General features: G+C 39.5%; 1 protein-coding gene across 2 annotated transcripts; it reads right to left on the reverse strand.

Moving 5' to 3' along the window:
- Positions 1-343: 343 nt before the first annotated feature.
- Positions 344-20,800, reverse strand: LOC118938102 (NACHT, LRR and PYD domains-containing protein 3-like). Of its 2 annotated transcripts, XM_090197922.1 has the most exons (10): positions 20,623-20,800; positions 13,432-13,548; positions 12,539-12,623; positions 12,186-12,414; positions 10,068-11,859; positions 9,301-9,474; positions 5,381-5,554; positions 4,612-4,785; positions 4,311-4,357; positions 344-3,239 (listed from the first exon to the last, which is right to left on the reverse strand). In XM_090197922.1, the coding sequence occupies exons 1-10, from the start codon at positions 20,793-20,795 to the stop codon at positions 2,704-2,706; spliced, it is 3,501 nt and encodes a 1,166-aa protein (XP_090054048.1). In that variant the 5' UTR covers positions 20,796-20,800; the 3' UTR covers positions 344-2,703. The 2 variants fall into 2 exon arrangements, with proteins under 2 accessions (XP_090054048.1, XP_090054047.1); XM_090197921.1 differs by lacking the exons at positions 13,432-13,548; positions 20,623-20,800 and adding an exon at positions 9,739-9,912 and having other exon boundaries at positions 12,186-12,623.
- Between the last annotated feature and the right edge of the window lie 741 nt (positions 20,801-21,541).

Genomic DNA, 21,541 nt, shown 5'->3' on the forward strand with positions numbered 1-21,541 from the left:
TTCTCAGGTTTTTGTCTGCCACATGAGTTCTGTTATACTCACAGACATAATTCAAACAGTTTTAGAAACTTCAGAGTGTTTTCTATCCACCAGTAATAATATTATGCATATATTCCCATCTGGGACTGAGTAGGAGGCAGTTCACTCTGGGCACGCCTTTCATCCAAAAGTGAAAATGCTGCCCCCTAGCATCAACAGGTTCTAAATATCTGGAGGAAATCACGCAGTTCTGCCTCCAGGTCAAGATTCATGACAAACATCAACCTGCAACTGGGAGAGGCAATGTAAAATCAAAAACAAAATTGTTTTCACAATTAACATGCCTTTTCTTGTTTCAATTATGTTTTATTATGAAAAATACAATATCTTCTTGTATACTTGTACAACTAAATAAACTAAAATCACATTTTATTTGTCACATACACATGGTTAGCAGATGTTAATGCGAGTTTAGCGAAATGCTTGTGCTTCTAGTTCCGACAATGCAGTAATAACCAACGAGTAATCTAACCTAACGATTTCACAACAATGACCTTATATACACAAGTGTAAAGGGATAAAGAATATGTACATAAACATACATGAATGAGTGATGGTACAGAACGGCATAGGCAAGATGCAGTAGATGGTATCGAGTACAGTATATACCCATGAGATGAGTAATGTAGGGTATGTACACATTATATTAGGTGGCATTGTAAAGTGGCTAGTGATGCATTTTTGTCCATCAATTTCCATCAATTTCCATTATTAAAGTGGCTGGAGTTGAGTCAGTATGTTGGCAGCAGCCACTCAATGTTAGTGGTGGCTGATAAACAGTCTGATTGCCTTAAGATAGAAGCTGTTTTTCAGTCTCTCGGTCCCTGCTTTGATGCACCTGTACTGACTTCGCCTTCTGGATGATAGCAGGGTGAACAGGCAGTGGCTCGGGTGGTGATGATGCACCTGTACTGACCTCTCCTTCTGGATGATAGCGGGGTGAACAGGCAGTGGCTCGGGTGGTGATGATGCACCTGTACTGACTTCGCCTTCTGGATGATAGCGGGGTGAACAGGCAGTGGCTCGGGTGGTGATGATGCACCTGTACTGACTTCGCCTTCTGGATGACAGCAGGGTGAACAGGCAGTGGCTCGGGTGGTGATGATGCACCTGTACTGACTTCGCCTTCTGGATGATAGCGGGGTGAACAGGCAGTGGCTCGGGTGGTTGTTGTCCTTGATGATCTTTATGGCCTTTCTGCGACATCAGCAGTGTATGTGGAGCGTATGTCCATACATAATTGTACTATTTGTTATTCAACATAAAAGACGTACAACAAATGATCACATTGGTATTTTAACGGTGTTATTGTTTAAATTGTTTAAATTTTAGAGTTTAAATGTTGAAACAGAGGATGCATCTAAAACAGTATAAAACAAGATGATAAACAGAGGATGCATCTAAAACAGTATAAAACAAGATGATAAACAGAGGATCCATCTAAAACACTATAAAACAAGATGATAAACAGAGGATCCATCTAAAACACTATAAAACAAGATGATAAACAGAGGATCCATCTAAAACAGTATAAAACAAGTGCAGTATGTTCTGAGAATGTTACTTTAACGTCAACTCATAACGTCACACTATAACTTCATGGGAGTCTTGTGGAAAGACTGCATGTTGTTTTGGGTGGATTGAGTGACGTCTTCCTCAACATTTGCAGAATATTCCTGTAATATTTTCACCTCTTGTCAGACGCCAACAGCCTAGTCGGCTGCAGACATTCATAAGGAGTTCTAGTAGTTTATTTGCAGGTATTAAAAGTAATACATACATTGTAATTCCTTGTTGGGAGCTCTCTCACATATAGGACAGTACATACCAGAGGAGGCTGCTGAGGGGAGGACGGCTCATAATAATGTCTGGAACAGAGTGAATGAAATGGAACACATGGAAACCACGTGTTTGATACCATTCCACTTATTCCCCTCCAGCCATTACAAGCCTGTCCTCCCCAATTAAGGTCCCACCAACCTCCTGTGGTACAAACACAAACAGTAAAATTGTTCATAAAAATGCAAAGTGGTAAAAGATCAGAAAAGGAACCAAAAGGTTCAGTCATGTTCTAATAGTCTGATGGAAACAGTTTAGGTTGATGATTTAACAGGTAGATAGAACTGGGATAGAAGCTGTTCTAGAACCTGTAGTCCAGAAACTGATTTAGCAGGCAGATAGAACTGGGATAGAAGCTGTTCTAGAACCTGTGATCCAGAAACTGATTTAACAGGCAGATAGAACTGGGATAGAAGCTGTTCTAGAACCTGTGGTCCAGAAACTGCATTAACAGGCAGATAGAACTGGGATAGAAGCTGTTCTATAACCTGTGGTCCAGAAACTGATTTAACAGGCAGATAGAACTGGGATAGAAGCTGTTCTAGAACCTGTGATCCAGAAACTGATTTAACAGGCAGATAGAACTGGGATAGAAGATGTTCTAGAACCTGTGATCCAGAAACTGATTTAACAGGCAGATAGAAATGGGATAGAAGCTGTTCTAGAACCTGTGGCCAAGAAACTGATTTAACAGGCGGTTATAACTGGGATAGAAGCTGTCCTCCCCAAATAAGTGTGTCCAGTGAGTCCAGTGTGTGTGTGAGTCCAGTGTGTGTGTGTGTGTGTGTCAGTGTGTATGTGTGTGCGTGTCAGTGTGTGTGTGTTTCAGGTTATTGTTTCCAGGGACACTGAGGAGTCATTGAAAACTCTAAACCCTGGATAGAGGGGCTCAGTGAATGTGGAGGTGAATGTGATCAGGTGGGTCAGTGTGTCAGAGGAGACTCTATAGAAGGACAGAGTGCCGGCTGGCCAGTCCAGATATACTCCTACTCTGTGGGAGCTGGAGGGGCGGACGTCTATGGTAGTGGGAATCTTATTGTGCCAGGCAGAGTAACTGTTGTCAGAGCAGAACAGCCTCCAGGACTTGTCATTCCCTCCAAGACAACAGTCATCACCCCTTCCTCTCCTGCTGATTCCTTTACATGTCACTCCTATAACAGCCCCTCTTCCACTCCACTCTACCTCCCAGTAACAGCGCCCAGTCAGACCCTCTCTACACAGCACCTGTTCACAGTCCTCAAATCTCTCTGGGTGATCAGGAGACGGCTGCTCCTCTCTCCTACATGTCACCTTTCTGTTCTCCTCAGACAGAGAGAGGAGACGGTTTACTGTGTTTGGGTCCAGTGTGAGATCACAGACATCTGATGGATGAAACCAGACACAATATTAGAAATCATCATCATTCACTATAGAATGTTAACTAACTTTTCACTAATTCATTTAATGTAGGTGTTTCTAGGTCAGTTCACTGGTCACGATGGCAACACCCACACGTAGCACGCGCTCCAGCAGGTGTATCTCACTGATCATCCCTAAAGCCAACACCTCATTTGGCCGCCTTTCGTTCCAGTTCTCTGCTGCCTCTGACTGGAACGATTTGCAAAAATCGCTGAAGTTGGAGACTTTTATCTCCCTCACCAATTTCAAACATCTGCTATCTGAGCAGCTAACCGATCGCTGCAGCTGTACATAGTCTATCGGTAAATAGCCCACACAATTTTACCCCATACTGTTTTTATTTATTTACTTTTCTGCTCTTTTGCACACCAGTATCTCTACCTGTACATGACCATCTGATCATTTATCACTCCAGTGTTAATCTGCAAAATTGTAATTATTCGCCTACCTCCTCTGGTTAAATAAAGGTGTTCTCAACTAGCCTACCTTAAATAAAGGTGTTCTCAACTAGCCTACCTGGTTAAATAAAGGTGTTCTCAACTAGCCTACCTGGTTAAATAAAGATGTTCTCAACTAGCCTACCTGGTTAAATAAAGGTGTTCTCAACTAGCCTACCTGGTTAAATAAAGGTGTTCTCAACTAGCCTACCTGGTTAAATAAAGGTGTTCTCAACTAGAAGGTAACTTGAATGATCATATGTTATACTGTATGGTAATATAAAACACACTTATTCCCATTAATTACACACACACCCTGAACACACACACACACACACACACACACACACAAACACACTGAGACACACACACACACACGCACGCACGCACGCGCGCACGCACACACGCACACACACACACACACACACACAGTCAAAGCAACTCTTTGTAAACTTTGGTGTCCCTGATTTCTGCTTCTGTAGAACTACAGCTGATATTTAATATGACCAAGTAAGTAATGATGGTGGTCTTTGACTTTGACTTAACTTGAATTAAGACTTATTCTTAGTCATATTCTTCACAGCAGTCAACACTCACATTTTCTAAGCCCAGGTTTCATTCTGTTCTCTCCACCATGTTCCACACTGTAGCGGTAAGCAGAAGAACAGACAGTCATTGAGGGATACACACACACACACACACACACACACACACACACACACACACACACACACACACACACACACACACACACACACACACACACACACACATACACACACACACACACACACAGTAACTTATAACTTTGTCCAAGTGGTGGTAAGAATGTTTGTCCTAACCAGCCTTATAAGTCAAACATGTCTGATATGAACATTGACATAAACCCTCTACATACTTGAGTTTCTCCAGTCTGCAGTGTGGATCCTCCAGTCCAGCAGAGAGCAGTCTGACTCCTGAGTCTCCTGGGTGATTGTAGCTCAGGTCCAGCTCTCTCAGGTGTGAGGGGTTTGACCTCAGAGCTGAGACCAGAGAAGCACAGCCTTCCTCTGTGACTAGACAGCCTGACAGCCTGCAAATGCATTCACCAAGTTAGTAGAATCACAAGATTGATGTAATCACTGCAAGCATGGAATATGGGACCAAATACTAAACTTATGACTACTTCAATACACTATAAGTGAATTTGTCCAAATAATTATGACTTCTTAAATGGGAGAACAAGATACATACAATTTGTGGGTGGCAGCTAGTCTAGTGGTTAGAGCAGGTAGTCTAGTGGTTAGAGCGTTGGACTAGTAACCGAAAGGTTGCAGGATAGAATCCCAGAGCTGACAAGGTACAAATATGTCGTTCTGCCCCTGAACACGCAGTTAACCCACTGTTCCTAGGCTCATTGTAAATAAGAATTTGTTCTTAACTGACTTGTTGCCTAGTTTAAAAAAGTTACATTCAAATAAAAAAATACAGATATCTAGAAGGAGACATTCTGTTGCCTAATATATGTAAAAATCTATCTCAAATCCAAAATGCTGGAGCAGAGCACCAAATGTAAAACTGTAAGCTTCACTGTCCAAACACATATTGTGTGGACTATGTGTGTCTGGTAAACACATGTGGATCTGGTGAACAGTTAACACTTGTTGACCAACTACAGTAATACTGACCTCAGAGTCTCCAGTTTACAGTGGGGATTCCCCAGTCCATCAGAGAGCAGCTTCACTCCTGAATCCTTCAGGTCATTGTTACTCAGATCCAGCTCTCTCAGGTGTGAGGGGTTTGACTCCAGAGCTGAGACCAGAGAAGCACAGCCTTCCTCTGTGACTAGACAGCCTGACAGCCTGCAAAGTCAAATAATTTTAAAATCACACTGCTATTCTTTGGTGGTGAAAATAGTGGCAGTATATTTTTTCAACATATGGAACCTTCCATATCTATTCGTAAAGTAATGTATCATCATAAAAAATGACAAATGATCAAAGTATTGCCTGCAGATAGAAACATGTATAGTACAAATATTATAGTAGACTGACCAGACCAGTTTAAAAAGCAGTATCAGTCAGAAGACAGACAGTGAGGAATCAGATTTAGATTGTATTGAGTATACAGTCCACACCATATCTATTTAGACAGTGAGGAATCAGATTTAGATTGTATTGAGTATACAGTCCACACCATATCTATTTAGACAGTGATGTATCAGATTTAGATTGTATTGAGTATACAGTCCACACCATATCTATTTAGACAGTGAGGAATCAGATTTAGATTGTATTGAGTATACAGTCCACACCATATCTATTTAGACAGTGAGGTATCAGATTTAGATTGTATTGAGTATACAGTCCACACCATATCTATTTAGACAGTGAGGAATCAGATTTAGATTGTATTGAGTATACAGTCCACACCATATCTATTTAGACAGTGAGGTATCAGATTTAGATTGTATTGAGTATACAGTCCACACCATATCTATTTAGACAGTGAGGAATCAGATTTAGATTGTATTGAGTATACAGTCCACAACATATCTATTTTGACAGTGAGGTATCAGATTTAGATTGTATTGAGTATACAGTCCACACTATATCTATTTAGACAGTGAGGAATCAGATTTAGATTGTATTGAGTATACAGTCCACACCATATCTATTTAGACAGTGAGGAATCAGATTTAGATTGTATTGAGTATACAGTCCACACCATATCTATTTAGACAGTGAGGTATCAGATTTAGATTGTATTGAGTATACAGTCCACACCATATCTATTTAGACAGTGAGGTATCAGATTTAGATTGTATTGAGTATACAGTCCACATCATATCTATTTAGACAGTGAGGAATCAGATTTAGATTGTATTGAGTATACAGTCCACATCCAATCTATTTTGACAGTGAAGCTAACATTTTAAATGTGGCTCTATTCTCCAACATTTTGGATTTGAGGTCAAATGTTTCATATGAGGTGACAGTTTATAATGTCACCTTTAATTTGAGGATATTTTAAGACATATGTGTTTCACTATTAAAAATGAAAACAATTTATGTTTCCAGTCTCCCCATTTGAAGAAGTCTTAAGTATTCTGAACAATTCACTCATAGTATATTAAAATAGTCAAAAATTTAGTTTTTTGTCGTAAACTCGTTGGTTGCATTTGCAGTTTGTTTTGGTTGTGTTTTGCCCAATAATAAAATGGTGGATGATGAGTGGAGTACTTTTCTGTCTAAGAGAGTAGATAATATAAGTACTATAAGTACCTAGGTGTCTGGCTAGACTCTAAACTCTCCTTCCAGACCCATATCAAACATCTCCAATCGAAAATCAAATCAAGAGTCGGCTTTCTATTCCGCAACAAAGCCTCCTTCACTCACGCCGCCAAACTTACCCTAGTAAAACTGACTATCCTACCGATCCTCGACTTTGGCGACGTCATCTACAAAATTGCTTCCAACACTCTACTCAGCAAACTGGATGCAGTTTATCACAGTGCCATCCGTTTTGTCACTAAAGCACCTTATACCACCCACCACTGCAACTTGTATGCTCTAGTCGGCTGGCCCTCGCTACATATTCGTCGCCAGACCCACTGGCTCCAGGTCATCTACAAGTCCATGCTAGGTAAAGCTCCGCCTTATCTCAGTTCACTGGTTACGATGGCAACACCCATCCGTAGCACGCGCTCCAGCAGGTGTATCTCACTGATCATCCCTAAAGCCAACACCTCATTTGGCCGCCTTTCGTTCCAGTTCTCTGCTGCCTGTGACTGGAACGAATTGCAAAAATCGCTGAAGTTGGAGACTTTTATCTCCCTCACCAACTTCAAACATCTGCTATCCGAGCAGCTAACCGATCGCTGCAGCTGTACATAGTCTATTGGTAAATAGCCCACCCATTTTCACCTACCTCATCCCCATACTGTTTTTATTTATTTATTTTTATTTTTCTGCTCTTTTGCACACCAATCTCTACCTGTACATAACCATCTGATCATTTATCACTCCAGTGTTAATCTGCATAATTGTAATTATTTGCCTACCTTCTCATGCCTTTTGCACACAATGTATATATAGACTCCCCTTTTTTCTACTGTGTTATTGACTTGTTAATTGTTTACTCCATGTGTAACTCTGTGTTGTCTGTTCACACTGCTATGCCTTATCTTGGCCAGGTCGCAGTTGCAAATGAGAACTTGTTCTCAACTAGCCTACCTGGTTAAATAAAGGTGAAATAAAAAAAATAAAAAATAAAAATAACATGTTTCTAAACAATAATACATTTATCCTGATGATGCCATTATTAAGAAAAATCATGAAAGAATCATGAATAATAATGAGTGAGAAAGTTACAGAGGCTACAACAAAGCATACTAACCTCTCACCATTACCAATAACAGAGGCTACAACAAAACATGCTAACCTCTCACCATTACCAATAACAGAGGCTACAACAAAACATGCTAACCTCTCACCATACCAATAACAGAGGCTACAACAAAACATGCTAACCTCTCACCATTACCAATAACAGAGGCTACAACAAAACATGATAACCTCTCACCAATACCAATAACAGAGGCTACAACAAAACATGCTAACCTCTCACCATTACCAATAACAGAGACTACAACAAAACATACTAACTTCTCACCATTACCAATAACAGAGACTACAACAAAACATGGTAACCTCTCACCATTACCAATAACAGAGACTACAACAAAACATGCAAACCTCTCACCATTACCAATAACAGAGACTACAACAAAACATGCTAACCTCTCACCATTACCAATAACAGAGACTACAACAAAACATGCTAACCTCTCACCATTACCAATAACAGAGACTACAACAAAACATGCTAACCTCTCACCATTACCAATAACAGAGACTACAACAAAACATGCTAACCTCTCACCATTACCAATAACAGAATACAACAAAACATACTAACCTCTCACCATTACCAATAACAGAGGGGGTCTGATCTTTGTGCCTCTGTAACTTTCTCATTCATCATTCACAATTCATTCATGATTATTCATCATCATAGTAGCATCCACATGAATGTAGAAGTGTTCAGTAACATCTTCTATTCTTACTGACAATACAAGTGAAGTGACTCCAAAATGACAGGACATTATTCACCATTCAGTTTCTATTAGGAAAACATCTAAAACACAACCAAGACAAACTGAAAATTAATTCAACAAGTTAGTAGAATCACAAGCTTGATGTAATCACTGCAGGCATGGAATATGGGACCAAATACTAAAATTATGACAAATCATTTATCCAAAATATTATGACTTTTTCAAATGGGAGAACTACATAAAGTGTTTTCATTTATAAACAGTAAAATATATATCTATGAAAATACATTTAAATACAAGGTGACATTTTGTACTGTCCCTTAATATGAAACAGTCTATCTCAAATCTAAAATGCTGGAGCAGAGCACCAAATGAAAAACTGTAAGCTTCACTGTCCAAACACATATGGTGTGGACTATGTGTGTCTGGTAAACACATGTGGATCTGGTGAACAGTTATCACTTGTTGACCAACTACAGGAATACTGACCTCAGAGTCTCCAGTTTACAGTGGGGATTCCCCAGTCCAGCAGAGAGCAGCTTCACTCCTGAATCCTTCAGGTCATTGTTACTCAGATCCAGCTCTCTCAGGTGTGAGGGGTTTGACCTCAGAGCTGAGACCAGAGAAGTACAGCCTTCCTCTGTGACTCCACAGCCTGACAGCCTGTAAAGAGTCAAATCATTTTAAAATCACACTGCTATTCTTTGGTGGTGAAAATAGTTGCAGAATATTTTAAAAACATATTGAGATACATCAGTGTCCTGAAACCTGCCATATCTATTAATTAATGGATGTATAATTATTATAAATGATCATAATATTACTTGTAGAGAGAAAAATGTATAGTACAAATATTTGAGTAGACTGACCAGATATGTGGATCTGGTGAACAGTTATCACTTGTTGACCAACTACAGGAATACTGACCTCAGAGTCTCCAGTTTACAGTGGGGATTCCGCAGTCCAGCAGAGAGCAGCTTCACTCCTGAATCCTTCAGGTCATTGTTACTCAGATCCAGATCTCTCAGGTGTGAGGGGTTTGACCTCAGAGCTGAGACCAGAGAAGTACAGCCTTCCTCTGTGACTCCACAGCCTGACAGCCTGCAAAGAGTCAAATCATATTAAAATCACACTGATATTCAACTTGACTTCACAAACACACTGTTAAATTATATACATATTATAACACATATTGTTCTCTAAAGTGAATATTTCTTCCTGATGATTAGTTCTTATATGTCATTTTATTTACTCACAGAACAGCTCTGGAGGCTTTGACCACTGGCAGCAGCCTCAGAAGACCTTCCTCTGATCTGGAGTATTTCTTCAGGTCAAATACATCCAGCTCCTTTTCTGAAGTCAGCAACACAAAGACCAGAGCTGACCACTGTGCAGGTGACAGGTTGGGTTTTGAGAGACTTCCTGAGTTCAGGAAGCTTTGGATCTCCTCCACTAGAGAATGGTCATTCAGTTCATTCAGACAGTGGAACAGATTGATGCACCTCTCTGAAGAGGGATTCTCCCTGATCTTCTCCTTGATGTACTTGACTGTTTTTTCACGGTTCTTTGAGTTGCTTCTTGTCTTTGTCAGTAGACCTCGTAAGTGCTTCTGATTGGACTCCAGTGAGAGGCCCAGAAGGAAGCGGAGGAAAAGGTCCAGGTTTCCCGTCTCACTTTGTAAGGCTTTATCCACAGCACTCTTGTAGAAAGCAACTTTACGCCTTTGTTTGAACCTCAAAGAAAAGTTCCTGGACGTTGATTGAGGATTGGCCATTAGATTCTCATTGTTGTTAATGAATGAGAGGAACACAAATACAGCAGCCAGAAACTCCTGAATGCTCAGATGAACAAAGCAGTACACCTTGTCCTGGTACAGCACACATTCCTCTTTAAAGAGCTGTGTGCACAATCCTGAGTACACTGAGGCTTCATTGACATCAATGCCAGCCTCTTTCAGGTCTTCTTCATAGAAAATCAGATTGCCATTCACAAGCTGTTGAAAAGCCAGTTTTCCCAGTGACAGAATGCTCTCTTTATTCCAGTGTGGAAATGGATCTTCTTTCCCAAGATACTTTTCATTCTTCTGTTTGGTATGAAACACCACAAGGTGTGTGTACATCTCAGTCAGAGTCTTGGGCATCTCTTCTCTCTTGTGTTTCAGCATGTGTTCAAGGACTGTTGCAGAAATCCAACAGAAGACTGGAATGTGGCACATGATGTGGAGGCTCCTTGATGTCTTTATGTGTGAGATGATTCTGCTGGCCAGGTCCTCATCACTGAATCTCTTCCGGAAGTACTCCTCCTTCTGTGGGTCATTGAACCCTCGTACCTCTGTCACCTGGTCAACACACCCTGAAGGGATCTTATTGGCTGCTGCAGGTCGGGTAGTTATCCAGAGGAGAGCAGAGGGAAGCAGATTTCCCTTGATGAGATTTGTCAGCAGAACATCCACTGAGGTTGACTCTGTGACGTCACAACAGATCTTGTTCTTCTGGAAGTCTAGGGGCAGTCGGCACTCATCCAGACCATCAAAGATGAATAGAACTTTGTACTTGTTGTAGATGGAGATTCTTGATTCTTTGGTTTCCATTGAGAAGTGATTAAGAAGTTCAATGAAAGTGTGTTTGTCCCCTTTCATCAAATTCAGCTCCCGGAAAGGGAATGAAAATACAAATTGGACATCCTGATTTGCTTTTCCTTCAGCCCAGTCCAGAATGAACTTCTGCACAGAGACTGTTTTTCCAATGCCAGCGACTCCCTTTGTCAGCACAGTTCTGATAGGTTTGTCTTGTCCAGTTAAGGGTTTGAAGATGTCATTACATTTGATTGCAGTCTCTGGTCTTGCTTGTTTCCTGGTTGTTGTCTCAATCTGTCTCAGCTCATGTTCATTATTAACCTCTCCTGTTCCACCCTCTGTGATGTAGAGCTCTGTGTAGATCTTATTGAGAATTGTTGGGTTTCCTTGTTGAGCGATCCCCTCAAATACACATTGAAACTTCTTCTTTAGATTAGATTTGAGTTCACGTTGGCAAATCACAGCAAGCTCATCTGAATGAAGAAATAACACAGAGGATATTAATATTATGTCTGTTTTAATGTCTACAGTATTTTAGGACTGTTATAAAGTTTTACACTATAATAATTGATTATCTTAAATGACTGTATAAATGTGTAAATGTTTTCATAATGCATTACAGACTGGTGTGACTGATTATATTATTGGTATTATTGATGGTATAATTTATGTTGTCTCTCTCTCTAAATGAATCACCAAAACACAATATCATTGAGTTACACAGCTACTTTAGCTGTACTTTAGCTACAACCTTTAAATGTTATTAAACATCATTCAACATGAGACAGATAGATCTTACATTTCTCCAGTGTGTCAGCAAGCTCCTTCTGGTTCATTTTCCTCAGGACGTGCAGTGTGATCTTCAGAGCCCCCTCTCTGGCACTGCTCTCCTGCTTCTCATCTTCAGCATCCACCACTTCCTTATCCTGCTTCTGACTCTCAAAGCCTTCTGGGAGATCTGGATTAAGAATACTCTTGAACATCTTCAGCTCATTTTTCACAAATGTCATGATTTTCTCTTCAAGCAACTGAAATAAATCAAGTAAATAAGTTAAGCAAGAGATGAAATGCTTTCTCATAACACACTAATGATTGACAGATCAACTTTGCTTGAGGCAAACAAAAACAAATGTACATAACAGGACCACATACACTGAATATGGAGGCCAGGTCTGTTTGATGACTCTGGGAAGACTGGCCACTGAGGATCTCTGACTCCGACCTCTCCTGTTCGTTTCTGTGGACGAAACATTGGATTACTTCTTGTCGTGGAAATTGCAAGATTATGTGATAATGTTTGTATTGCATTATAATGGTTGTTTTATTCGACATAATTGAGTGTTCTGTTGACTATTGTGTTCTACTGAGGATGGCCTCAATGAGATAACACTGACAGAGGAGATTTCAGATTAAATTAAACAATTAAGATTTATTTTTCTCTGGGTGATAAAACCTAAAGAGCATTCTAGAGAACTAGAATGAGGTAATGGTTCTGTTATGAACCAGGAACGGGATTAGAACCTCGTCTTAGGGACCAAACTGAACAATAATTTATAGCTTTCTGGCTACGGGATACTCCTTTCCATTTATAAAGTCTCACTTTGTGTTCTTGTGGTTTGTTATGTCGACTACGGGGGTGTATCTTTGCTACTAAAGATCTCAGTAGCCATTGTGTTGTCACTTTCAATGGTTCATTAGAAACGGTGCATCGTTGAAAGTCATTGCTCTTATTATTAAAGATGTAGTTTAAGTATAACTCTGACTCGTGTGTGATGTTTATCTCTGCTCATTTGGTAATGCAGAAATTAACCACCACAATCTCCTCATCCAGGGAGTACACACACACACACACGCACGCAAACACACACGCACACACACACACACACACACACACACACACACACACACACACACACACACACACACGCGTTGTGTTTGCATAATATTGTTTTATGACTATGAAAATTGAAAAAAAATAGCATTATGAAAATGACTAGAGACAGTGTTGTTTAACTCACTGACCATGACCCATGCGTTCTTCTTACCTTTGTTCAGTAGAAAAGTCTCCCTCTCTAAAGGATAGAGGAGGTTCCATAGACCAGTCACTCTTCATGGACACACAGCTGGGTACAGGGGAGGCTGGTCTCTCCTGCTTGATTGGTCTTCAACACAACAGAGACAAACATTACATCTCTCATCTACTCAGAGCTCAGATGATTGGTCTTCAACACAACAGAGACAAACATTACATATCTCATCTACTCTGAGCTCAGATGGGGAAACATGATTCCAAAAAGCCATACATATATTTTCAGAAATGTTCGTAACTTAAGCTTTTGTTGTTTAAAGAAATTATGAAAGAGATGTATTTTACACAGTAATAATATATATCTGCCTCACTCTCAGAGAAATCAGTAGAACTGCTAGGTTTTACACAGTAATAATATATATCTGCCTCACTCTCAGAGTAATCAGTAGTACTGCTAGGTTTTACACAGTAATAATATATATCTGCCTCACTCTCAGAGAAATCAGTAGTACTGCTAGGTTTTACACAGTAATAATATATATCTGCCTCACTCTCAGAGAAATCAGTAGTACTGCTAGGTTTTACACAGTAATAATATATATCTGCCTCACTCTCAGAGAAATCAGTAGTACTGCTAGGTTTTACACAGTAATAATATATATCTGCCTCACTCTCAGAGAAATCAGTAGTACTGCTAGGTTTTACACAGTAATAATATATATCTGTCTCACTCTCAGAGAAATCAGTAGTACTGCTAGGTTTTACACAGTAATAATATATATATATATATATATATATATATATATATATATATATATATCTGCCTCACTCTCAGAGAAATCAGTAGTACTGCTAGGTTTTACACAGTAATAATATATATCTGCCTCACTCTCAGAGAAATCAGTAGTACTGCTAGGTTTTACACAGTAATACTATATATCTGACTCACTCTCAGAGAAATCAGTAGTACTGCTAGGTTTTACACAGTAATAATATATATCTGTCTCATTCTCAGAGAAATCAGTAGTACTGCTAGGTTTTACACAGTAATAATATATATATATATATATATATATATATATATATATATATATCTGCCTCACTCTCAGAGAAATCAGTAGTACTGCTAGGTTTTACACAGTAATAATATATATATATATATATATATATATATATATATATATATATATATATATATATATCTGCCTCACTCTCAGAGAAATCAGTAGTACTGCTAGGTTTTACACAGTAATAATATATATCTGCCTCACTCTCAGTGAAATCAGTAGTACTGCTAGGTTTTACACAGTAATAATATATATCAGCCTCACTCTCAGTGAAATCAGTAGTACTGATAGGTTTTACACAGTAATAATATATATCTGCCTCACTCTCAGAGAAATCAGTAGTACTGCTAGGTTTTACACAGTAATAATATATATCTGACTCACTCTCAGAGAAATCAGTAGTACTGCTAGATTTTACACAGTAATAATATATATCTGTCTCACTCTGAGATAAATCAGTAGTACTGCTAGGCTTTACACAGTAATAATATAGATCTGCCTCACTCTCAGAGAAATCAGTAGTACTGCTATGTTTTACACAGTAATAATATATATCTGCCTCACTCTCAGTGTAATCAGTAGTACTGCTAGGTTTTACACAGTTTTACACAGTAATAATATATATCTGCCTCACTCTCAGAGAAATCAGTAGAACTGCTAGGTTTTACACAGTAATAATATATATCTGCCTCACTCTCAGAGAAATCAGTAGTACTGCTAGGTTTTACACAGTAAAAATATTTTTCTGCCTCACTCTCAGAGAAATCAGTAGTACTGCTAGGTTTTACACAGTAATACTATATATCTGCCTCACTCTCAGAGAAATCAGTAGTACTGCTAGGTTTTACACAGTAATAATATATATCTGCCTCACTCTCAGAGAAATCAGTAGTACTGCTAGGTTTTATACAGTAATAATATATATGACTGACTCTCAAAGAAATCAGTAGTACTGCTAGGTTTTATACATTAATAATATATATCTGCCTCACTCTCAGTGAAATCAGTAGTACTGCTAGGTTTTACACAGTAATAATATATATCTGCCTCACTCTCAGAGAAATCAGTAGTACTGCTAGGTTTTATACAGTAATAATATATATGACTGACTCTCAGAGAAATCAGTAGTACTGCTAGGTTTTATACATTAATAATATATATCTGCCTCACTCTCAGTGAAATCAGTAGTACTGCTAGGTTTTACACAGTAATAATATATATCTGCCTCACTCTCAGAGAAATCAGTAGTACTGCTAGGTTTTACACAGTAATAATATATTTCTGCCTCACTCTCAGAGAAATCAGTAGTACTGCTAGGTTTTACACAGTAATAATATATATCTGTCTCACTCTCAGAGAAATCAGTAGTACTGCTAGGTTTTACACAGTAATAATATATATCTGTCTCATTCTCAGAGAAATCAGTAGTACTGCTAGGATTTACACAGTAATAATATATTTCTGCCTCACTCTCAGAGAAATCAGTAGTACTGCAAGGTTTTACACAGTAATACTATATATCTGCCTCACTCTCAGAGAAATCAGTAGTACTGCTAGGTTTTACACAGTAATAATATATATATATATATATATATATATATATATATCTGCCTCACTCTCAGAGAAATCAGTAGTACTGCTAGGTTTTACACAGTAATAATATATATCTGCCTCACTCTCAGTGAAATCAGTAGTACTGCTAGGTTTTACACAGTAATAATATATATCAGCCTCACTCTCAGTGAAATCAGTAGTACTGATAGGTTTTACACAGTAATAATATATATCTGCCTCACTCTCAGAGAAATCAGTAGTACTGCTAGGTTTTACACAGTAATAATATATATCTGCCTCACTCTCAGAGAAATCAGTAGTACTGCTAGATTTTACACAGTAATAATATATATCTGTCTCACTCTGAGAGAAATCAGTAGTACTGCTAGGCTTTACACAGTAATAATATAGATCTGCCTCACTCTCAGAGAAATCAGTAGTACTGCTATGTTTTACACAGTAATAATATATATCTGCCTCACTCTCAGTGTAATCAGTAGTACTGCTAGGTTTTACACAGTTTTACACAGTAATAATATATATCTGCCTCACTCTCAGAGAAATCAGTAGAACTGCTAGGTTTTACACAGTAATAATATATATCTGCCTCACTCTCAGAGAAATCAGTAGTACTGCTAGGTTTTATACAGTAATAATATATATCTACCCCACTCTCAGAGAAATCAGTAGTACTGCCAGGTTTTATACAGTAATAATATATATCTGACTCACTCTCAGAGAAATCAGTAGTACTGCTAGGTTTTACACAGTAAAAATATTTTTCTGCCTCACTCTCAGTGAAATCAGTAGTACTGCTAGGTTTTACACAGTAATACTATATATCTGCCTCACTCTCAGAGAAATCAGTAGTACTGCTAGGTTTTACACAGTAATAATATATATCTGCCTCACTCTCAGAGAAATCAGTAGTACTGCTAGGTTTTATACAGTAATAATATATATGACTGACTCTCAGAGAAATCAGTAGTACTGCTAGGTTTTATACATTAATAATATATATCTGCCTCACTCTCAGTGAAATCAGTAGTACTGCTAGGTTTTACACAGTAATAATATATATCTGCCTCACTCTCAGTGAAATCAGTAGTACTGCTAGGTTTTACACAGTAATAATATATATCTGCCTCACTCTCAGAGCAATCAGTAGTACTGCTAGGTTTTACACAGTAATAATATATTTCTGCCTCACTCTCAGAGAAATCAGTAGTACTGCTAGGTTTTACACAGTAATAATATATATCTGTCTCACTCTCAGAGAAATCAGTAGTACTGCTAGGTTTTACACAGTAATAATATATTTCTGCCTCACTCTCAGAGAAATCAGTAGTAATGCTAGGTTTTACACAGTAATAATATATATCTGCCTCACTGCTCAATATAACTAATAGGAGCTGGCAGGGTGAAAAAGGACCTAAAATAAGGCCTGTTTTGTGCAATTACTTCATAACTAGGGGAATAAGGTATTGTTATGAAACTGGGCTCCATGGCGGATGCCAAAAAATGGAATGTGTCCAGCCAACCCGAAAAAAAATATGTAAAAGTCCTTGATTACAGAGAGGTTAAACACTCAAGTTACCGTCCATCTAGTGAAGAGAGGAGAACCGGACATAGGTAGCCAGCATCCGTCAACGAGAGAGGGAGAAGCCCTCCACAGGATTTAACAGGTGGAAGAAACAACCGGGGAGCTCCATCGGTCCACAAGAAATGCAGACAGCCGGTGATGAAGTAGTGGTAGCTAGGATAACTAGGATGCTGCTGGTAGAGTAGCTAGCTAGCTTACCGAGCTGTACCGACTAGCTAGGATAACTAGGATGTTGCTGGTAGAGTAGCTAGCTAGCTTACCGAGCTGTACCGACTAGCTAGGATAACTAGGATGCTGCTGGTAGAGTAGCTAGCTAGATTACCGAGCTGTACCGACTAGCTAGGATAACTAGGATGCTGCTGGTAGAGTAGCTAGCTAGCTTACCGAGCTGTACCGACTAGCTAGGATAACTAGGATGCTGCTGGTAGAGTAGCTAGCTAGCTTACCGAGCTGTACCGACTGGCTAGGATAACTAGGATGTTGCTGGTAGAGTAGCTAGCTAGCTTACCGAGCTGTACCGACTGGCTAGCAGTCGGCAATGTGCTTTTGGCAATGATTTATGTATAATAATTAAGTGATACCATGTATGTCTGCATAATATTTTGTCTTCATTTTGGCAGGTTAACTCATACTTTATTCTGAAGATGAACTCAGGTTTTCACCCAGCGGCTAAGGAGTTGGAGCTTTGGCAGGAGTTGGACCTGTTGTTACATCTGCTCTGCCACGCCTTCTACTTCTCATCCTGGACCTCCCTAAACCTTCCACCACTCCCCCAGTGCTCTCTCTCTCTCTCTCTCTCTCTATCTCTCTCGCTCTCTCTCTCTCTCTCTCTCTCTCTCTCTCTCCCTCTCTCTCTGTGTGATTGTGTGAGTGGAGACAGGTGTTCTGGAGTCAGAGCAGATCCCCACCAGCTGCAACCTGTTCCATAATCAAGAACACTACAAACGCTCAGCCCTGCCACTTCCATGCTGCCAGATCATAGCCTCTACTCAGTCAGTTTCCATTTCTAGCTGTTTGTTCCTGCATTTTTCACAATACATTTTCTCTCAGCTACAGTCTCGTCTGCTCTGACTCTGGTACCTGTCTCCAGTCCCTCACCTCCTCAGTCCTGCTTGCCTCCCCTGGATCCCCCACTCTACTGCTTCATTGGATTCCACTCCAGACCTGCTTACCCAGTTCCTAATCTCCTTTCCCCCAGCCTCAGTCTCAGTCCACAATCCCTACTACCCACCCGAGATTCCTGCACCCCATCTTCTCTCCTGCTTTTCAAATACATTGGTTACCTATCATTGTCTTCTCATCTGAGTCTTCACGTGCTCCGCCCGGCGTAACACCTCTGGCCAAATGCTAGCTGGTTCGAATCCTGGGCCGGGCGCTTGGAAAAACCAGTCGAAATTGATCTGACCACTGGAGGGATGCTTGGTTCACATCCTCAAAGCATTAACCTTCCGTTGATCAGAACTCTCGAGGTTCTTCTTCACTGATCCCAAAAATATATATAATGTTTTAGTGGTTCCATATATTAAGGAAGTGATAGAAGCCTTTTTGGTTCTAGAAGGAACCTTCTGTTCTATGAGTGTATAATAATAAACACGTTGTTTTGATTATTTAATTATCTACATCATGTTATTTCAAGTTCTCCCTTTGGAGCACAACGTCACATTGTTAAAAAATAATCCTAAATTGGGCATGGATATAAATTGGGCAATTGAAGGCATGTAGGGCGTAATATGTTTTAGATGAAAATGAACATTGTATGCAACGTTGTAGGCAACATTAAGGTAATATTGCTCAAATTCTGCTTGTAACAATGATCAGAATTTATTTAAAAAAATATGCATTCCATTTAAGAGTAAGCAACGTGGGTCAGTCAACGTGGTCGTGTCATGTGAAAATTCTATCAAATATCTTACATATCAACGAGTACAGTCAGGGTGCTGCAGAACCAGTACCTCCACAGACCCCGGATTGAGAACCCCTGCAGTACCTCCACAGACCCCGGATTGAGAACCCCTGCAGTACCTCCACAGACCCTGGATTGAGAACCCCTGCAGTACCTCCACAGACCCCGGATTGAGAACCTCTGCAGTACCTCCACAGACCCTGGATTGAGAACCCCAGCAGTACCTCCACAGACCCCGGATTGAGAACCCCTGCAGTACCTCCACAGACCCCGGATTGAGAACCCCTGCAGTACCTCCACAGACCCCGGATTGAGAACCCCTGCAGTACCTCCACAGACCCCGGATTGAGAACCCCTGCAGTACCTCCACAGACTCCGGATTGAGAACCCCTGCAGTACCTCCACAGACCCCGGATTGAGAACCCCAGCAGTACCTCCACAGACCCTGGATTGAGAACCCCTGCAGTACCTCCACAGACCCCGGATTGAGAACCCCTGCAGTGCCTCCACAGACCCGGGATTGAGAACCCCTGCAGTACCTCCACAGACCCCAGATTGAGAACCCCAGCAGTACCTCCACAGACCCCGGATTGAGAACCCCAGCAGTACCTCCACAGACCCCGGATTGAGAACCTCTGCAGTACCTCCACAGACCCCGGATTGAGAACCCCTGCAGTACCTCCACAGACCCCGGATTGAGAACCCCTGCAGTACCTCCACAGACCCCGGATTGAGAACCCCTGCAGTACCTCCACAGACCCCAGATTGAGAACCCCCGATTTAGCAGATGCTCTTATCCAGAACGCATTACAGTAAGTGCATTCATCTTAAGATAGCTAGGTGAGACAACTACATATCACAGTCAAATAAACAGGATAAGAACATTCCCTTCAGCTAAACAATGGATATATAGCGTTTTGCAATAAAACAAATACATTATACTCATCTAAAATCTATCAATTAAAAATCTGAGAACAGCAATATTGAAGGTACCCATAAACAACCTTCTCTGATTAAAAAACAAACGTGAATTATTTTGGAAATAGACTCTTAATAATAATTCAACAATTGTCATCTCACCTTTTAGCTTTGGTGTCATGTTCCCCAGAGAGTCTCATTTTAGAGGCAGGGCCCCCCTCCTCTCTCTCCCCAGAGAGACTCATTTTAGAGACAGGAACCCCCTCCTCTCTCTCCCCAGAGAGACTCATTTTAGAGGCAGGAACCCCCTCCTCTCTCTCTCCAGAGAGACTCATTTTAGAGCACTGGCCCCCTAAACAGAGAAACAACATGTCGGTTGTGGTTAACACAGTAATTCTTGAATGTCAATTGTTATAATTAATTGTTATATTAATATTATATTATATTATATTATATTGTTAATTGTCAATTGTCAATTGTTATATTAATTATCTATAATAAAACATTTATTAAAAGACATATCTAAACAGTCAGGTGATTTAATGCATCACGTGAACATGTAGTTGTGAAATGTGATCTCCATGGTAACTGTCAATAATAATAATAATAATAAGTCACTGTTTGTTAAGGTAGTTCTAGACAGTACAACAACAATAATATTAATAATAACAATAATAATAATAAGTCACTGTTTGTTAAGGTAGTTATAGACAGTACAGCAACAATAATAATAATAATAATAAGTCACTGTTTGTTAAGGTAGTTATAGACAGTACAGCAACAACAATAACAATAATAATAATAATAATAAGTCACTGTTTGTTAAGGTAGTCATAGACAGTACAGCAACAACAATAACAATAATAATAATAATAATAAGTCACTGTTTGTTAAGGTAGTTATAGACAGTACAGCAACAACAATAATAATAATAATAATAATAATAAGTCACTGTTTGTTAAGGTAGTTATAGACAGTACAGCAACAACAATAATAATAATAATAATAATAAGTCACTGTTTGTTAAGGTAGTTATAGACAGTACAGCAACAACAATAACAATAATAATAATAATAATAAG

This window comes from Oncorhynchus mykiss, chromosome 13 (assembly GCF_057628025.1).
Source record: "Oncorhynchus mykiss isolate SJ-2025 chromosome 13, ASM5762802v1, whole genome shotgun sequence".
In the NCBI taxonomy this organism is placed as follows: Eukaryota; Metazoa; Chordata; class Actinopteri; order Salmoniformes; family Salmonidae; genus Oncorhynchus; species Oncorhynchus mykiss.